The sequence below is a fragment of the Hypanus sabinus genome, chromosome 20 (assembly GCF_030144855.1).
Source record: "Hypanus sabinus isolate sHypSab1 chromosome 20, sHypSab1.hap1, whole genome shotgun sequence".
Taxonomy (NCBI): Eukaryota; Metazoa; Chordata; class Chondrichthyes; order Myliobatiformes; family Dasyatidae; genus Hypanus; species Hypanus sabinus.
Genome location: NC_082725.1, coordinates 31,446,288 through 31,452,287, shown reverse-complemented (window position 1 = coordinate 31,452,287; position 6,000 = coordinate 31,446,288). Strand labels below are relative to the sequence as shown.

General features: G+C 39.1%; 1 protein-coding gene across 1 annotated transcript in view; it reads right to left on the bottom strand.

The window, feature by feature from the left end:
- Positions 1-1,076: 1,076 nt before the first annotated feature.
- slc6a19a.1 (solute carrier family 6 member 19a, tandem duplicate 1) overlaps positions 1,077-6,000 on the bottom strand; it is a 28,810-nt gene continuing 23,886 nt past the window's right edge. The window contains exons 11-12 of the mRNA XM_059945285.1: positions 4,279-4,441; positions 1,077-2,163 (exon numbers count right to left, since the gene is read on the bottom strand). Of these exons, the coding sequence (XP_059801268.1) occupies positions 1,954-2,163; positions 4,279-4,441 (373 nt within the window). The 3' untranslated portion in view covers positions 1,077-1,953. The remainder of the gene's footprint in view (positions 2,164-4,278; positions 4,442-6,000) is intronic.

Here is a 6,000-nt window from a genome sequence, read left to right as displayed (position 1 = left end):
TTTGAAACTATTTCTTGCTTTTGCTTTCATGTTTGAAAGATCACCAAAAATATTAGTACTCACCAACAAGCAAGCATAAAAGCAAAATTGTACACATTTGAAACTGACTGCTGTGCTTGCAAATCAAAGTAAGTTATTATTTTCTTGAGGATGACTGAAAAGTTTTGAAGAGATTTTCTCTGGTTTGATCAGGGTAAATATTGAAACAAGCTATTCATATGCCTTAAAAGATGGCCTTTAAATGTCTTTTCATATACAGTGTTCACTTACATAAGGTTATGACATCAGAATTACAAAAATATCATACTTTGTCCCCATATCTGCTGTTTCTATAAAAAAACAGAGTTAAATGTCCAATGATGAAAATAGATCCATATTTTTGGAATGTGAGAAGAATACAACATTTTCAGAATTAGGTTGTTATTCTACAGTTGGTATAAATTATATTATGGGATTTCGTATTACGCTAAGGCACGATAATGGTACTTAATTCTAGCTCATTAATTTGATGGCAAATCATTTTTGGCTCAAGGTAGCTGATATAAGCTCACAAAATTATCAGCGATGAATGGTCATTGACCTGAAACTTTAATTCTCTTTCTCTTCCCACAGATGATGAATATTATCATTTACTGCAGGATTTGCTTATCCTGACATAATAATCACTTTTACTGACTACCATCATGGACGTTTGAATAAGCTGATCACCAATAAATTGCTCACCTCCTCATATCAAGCTTACAGAGTGAGGGAGCAGGAAATTAAACAGTGGACATAATTGTTTTTACCAATGTTGAAGAATATTTCCCCTGACCATAATGGATCTGAAAAGTTACAAAAATAATAACTCCTTTACCTTTATTAATTGTCTTTGTAGGACAGGAGTGATCTTTGTGGTGACCTTAAAGCAGAAAAAATGTTAAACGTTGTTTACTTATTCACACTAAATATATTACTTGTTATCTGAGCCTATGGTCAGTAGACGTTAAAACCCAAATAAGTACACATGGTATAAAATGGCTAATTCAAGCACAAGATGATCGCCAGAGGCATTTAAGTGACAACATAGACCTCTACAATATTTAGTTATTTTATTTCATTTAGGGATACAGCACAGTAACAGGCCCTTCCAGCCCAACCAGCCCACACAGACCAATTACACCCATGTGACCAATTAACATCCCAAGCGGTATATTTTTGGAATGTGGGAGCAAAGTAGAGCACCAAAAGGAAACCCATGCAGTCACAGGGAGAACACACAAACTCCTTACAGAGACCAGTGGGAATTGAACCTGGGTCGCTGGTGCTGTAATAATGTTACGCTAACAACTGCACCACTGTAATGGCATATTTAACTTCAACCTGACGTAATTCCCCTTTAAGCTATGCATGAACAATGAAGGTTATTTCAATTATGTGTAAGTAATCTGCCTCCTTTTATTATTTATTCATTGTTTTCAGACTTCGATGTTTTGCATCCTAGAATGTATTTGATTTGAATGTTGGCCACTTCTGTCATAAGTCAGTCATACATTTGGTTAATGCAGACTTACTGTACTGGTAAAACCTGGTAAGAACTGGAAGATTTCCTTCCTAAAGAATAGTTGTGAAGCAAGGATTGTAAGTTTTTATGACAGTCTGATTGGTTAGTGATCATCACTACTAATGATTTATAATTCCAGATTATAAAGCAAATTGAAATTTCATCACTGATGTGGTGGGATTTCAAGTTGGAACTCAGGACAGGTGCAGTAGTTTAGCTTCTGAGTTGACAGTCTGAAGTAATCTAACCACTTCATCATTGCCAAACCTAAACAACAAACCAATGTTCATCAAAATAAAAAATAAGATAAAGTTTAGACATTCCAGCATCATCACGTTCTTAGTTTGTTTGAATTGCAAATTGGCCCAGAATGAGTGGTGCAAATTGCCATGGTGACCTGCCGAGTTCGGTTATATTCCGTTATTCACTATTCCTTTCTCTTGGGTTTCGGGTATTGTATAGACCAAAGTTTTCTTGTCATCCTTCTTCCCGCACTTGTTTTTAATGAACATGTAGATAGCTGCACCAGGTATGCATAAGCTAGGCACTCCAGCCAGAATTACGATGATCACGGTCACCCAACCAGGATAATGCTCCACAGAAAGCTGGGGGAAATTTTCCTATTGAGGGTTGGAGAAAGATACGCCAATTAGTTATTTTGACAAAGCATACAATACTAGCTCTTTACAGTAGTCTCAGATATTTCAGAATGACTCTCCTATCATTCTGGCAGGTCACATCTGTAAATATTATCCAATGCTATCAGAAAAATAATTCTTTCTGGACAGAAGAGGTGCCAAAGAACACTGGTGATGAATTCTGTCCTCCACATTAGCATAGTGGTTAGCACAAAATGTTACAGTACCAGTGACCCGGGCTCAATTCCTGCCACTGCCTGTTAGGAGTCTGTACATTCCTCCAGGTGCTCCCGTTTCCTTCCACTGTCTGAAGATGTACCAATTGGTCATGGTAAATTGTCCTATGATTAGGCTATAGTTAATTCAGGGGTTGCTGGGTGGCACAGCTTGAAGAACCGGAAGAGCCCATTCCTCACTGTATCCCAATAAATAGATAAATGGCAAAGTAATTTTTAAATTTGGAGATACAGCACAGTAACAGGCCCTTCTGGCCCAATGAGTCCTCACCGCCCAATTATATACCCTTGTGACCAGTTAACTCCATGTCTTTAAATTGTGGGAGGAAACCAAAGCATCTGGAGGAAACCTATGAAGTTATGGGGAGAGCATACAAACTCCTCATAGACAGCAGTGGAACTGAACTTGGGCCACTGGTGCTATAATAGCATTATCTGAATCACTACGCTACTGTATTGCCTTAATATTCTTAGACTAAATGCATAGATATGGAAAGTTACCCAGCAACAGCCTTAAATATTACATCAAGAAGCTGCATTGCTTATTGAAGAGGAACAGTTTAACCAAACAGGAGGGCCTGTGGATTTATCAAGGATAAAACCTTTCACAGCACCAGTCACCAGGGTCCGCATCAGTGAATGGTGAGAAAGAAATTCAGGAGGTGCAAGTGTCCACTCTATAACTAGAGGAGAGGTCAATCTAATCATTTGACTTGAGAAGGGACCTATTCCTAAACTGACTAGCTGAGGAGTGATTGTACACAATAACTATCAGTTACGTTGGGGATCTGTGAGTTGGACAGTATCTAAGCGATATGGAAATAATGCAACTTGCAGAAGTAACACACAAAATGCCGGAGGAACTCAGCACATCAGGTGGCATCAGTGGAAGGGAATAACGAGTGAATGTTTTGGGCCAAGACTCTTCATCTGGACCAAATGAGAGGTTGAAGGGCCTTGACCTGAAACATCGACTATTCATTTCTTTGTTTTGATGCTGCCTGACTTGTTGAGTCCCTCCAGCGTTTTGTGAGCTTTACCCTGACTTTCGGCATCTGCAGGATCTCTTGTGTTTTCAGTGGACGCTACATTGGAGACAAAACTTGCAACTTCCATCAGGTTATTTAGTTAAAGGACCTGAATCATCTATCACCTTGCAAATCACACATTTGATATTCTTTAAGGGACAGGAGAGATGGTAAGGGTCCTGTTCCTGCAAAGCACCATATACTTTAGGACTTCGCTGGGTGTTGCACTCATTCCCCTTTAAAATCTTGACAGTAACACAGATGAGACCTATCCATTTTTTCCCAACAGTCGCTTCATGCTACATTGATTACCCAACGACATGTTGAGTGGGAAGATCTGGTTTTTATTCTGAGAAGTCTCAATCTCTCCCTAACCCTTCAGATCTTCTCCAAATCTCTCATTCATGTCTTTCATGATCAGTGACCTTCAGCCCATTACTTGTCTATTTCTCCGTGGCAGCTCTGTAAGAAGTTGCACACGAGCTAGAGTCCTGGAGTCTGATGGAAGTGGTATGGCTGGGTGGTGGGGTGGTGGGAAGGGACTTCACAAAACACACAAGCCCCTCACATATTGCCATGTTTTAAGGTGCAGCAAAAATTTTAAGTGCCTCACAACATAGAGAGCCAACAAAAAACAAACTGCTAGAGAAACTTAATAGCTCCAGTTAGATCACAAATCTCAAATAAACTGCATTGAGAAGGTTGGTAAGCAGCAGGTATATTCTGAGTGCAGTGTATATGAAATCAAGTACCTGGGGCCATTTTGTGGGAGAATAAGGAGTGCACATACTACTAAGAAACATACTTTGATATTAGTTGAATAGTTGACTTACGTATTCTGGATCCCAGACAATGTATGTCAGCTTGCTAGTCACTTTTATTACAAAATAAAATATGAATATAACCAGCATTATGAGGGGGCTTATAAATCTCCAGGTGACTTGCCAGAAGATATTTGGCTTGTGGCCAATCATCCATTCAATATCGTTGTTGAACCTGTAACAAAGTGTATAAAAATTATGTAGGTTCACAGCTTCATGTCTTCAACGTGATTGGTTAAAAATATTTAGCAAGAGAGCAACGGCTAGCAAGTTCCATAATCATTGTTTTCTTCTCCATGTGTACATAATTTTACGGATTCTTTTTGTACCAATGCATCACAGTTTACCAGCAGACTGGCTGCCATGTCAAATGTCATGTGTTGGGGAAGGATTTACATCACGGAGATACTGGAGACTTAATAGCTTAGACCATAAGACATAGAGGCAGAACTAGGCCAGTCAGCCTATTGTGTCTGCTCTGCCATTCCATCATTCAGCAGGTGATTTACTATTGCTCTCAACCCCACTCTCTGCCTTCCCCCCGTAACCTTTGATGCCCCGACTAATCAAGAACCTATCAACTTCTGCTTTAAGTATACCCAATAACTTGGCCTCCATGACCATTTGTAGCAATGAATTTTACAGATTCACCGCTCTCTGGCTAAAGGATGCAGAGCTGCAGCTTGGAAAGATGGCAAGGATAAAATGGCATCAGAAAAAAGTGAATTGACATCAAGCTGCTGGTTCACTTTTAACCTTACCAATGCATCATTTCCACAGGGCAGGTTTTAAAGTAGACTCCAAGGCAGGTAGCACACTGAGTTGCCCATGTATAACTTGTATAAGAGGATAACTTTCTGTTCATGGACTGGGGAATTTCAATAGAGTATATTGATGGACACATTTCAACAGTGGCTGATGAATTTACTTCACACTTCAATGCATTTGGGTATTATTCCTCAGGGTTGACAGGAGAGACAGAAAAAAAAACTATTAAATCTCTAAACAAATTTCACCTGTATCAAATTACTTCTCCAATGTTAATCATACTGAAGTATCACAAATCTATTTATACATCAATACTTTCAAAGCTACCAATGATTTCTCAATAAAATATCTCCTGATCCTAAAGTTGCAGGAAATAAAGATTGACACAAATACAGATTTTATCTCAGGCTATTCCAGCATGGCTCTAATCTTCCTCCATTGTGTATTCCAATAATTTGAATGTAACAGTGATATGAATCCCATAAGAACCATGGCATTTCATGAATGTGGGAAAGAAGAGCAGGAATGGGCCCTCAAGCTTACTGCATCTTTCAGTGAGATTCTGGCTGATCAAATCTTGATTTCAAAACCATTTTCATGTTTTCTCCACATATCACTTGCCATCCATGTGGTTCAATCTTTGCCTTGACTACTTGGGCAGCTCTCCGAGATAGAGAATTCTAAATGTTCATATCCTTACGAGAGAAGAAACCCCTCGTCACCTCCTTCTAACACAAGTTTTTCTTTACTCCAAAATCCTAGTTCTCAGTAACCCTATTATAGAACCATCCTCTCAGCACCCATCCAGACAATCCCACTGGTATCTTTCATCAAAATCACATCATGTTTGATTAAACCTCAATGAGCATGAGGTATCCTGCACAAACTTTCTTCATCCATCAACTGCTTCATCCCTGGAAGCAAACTAAGGAAGTTCCCCTACACTGCCTCCAATGCAAACACATC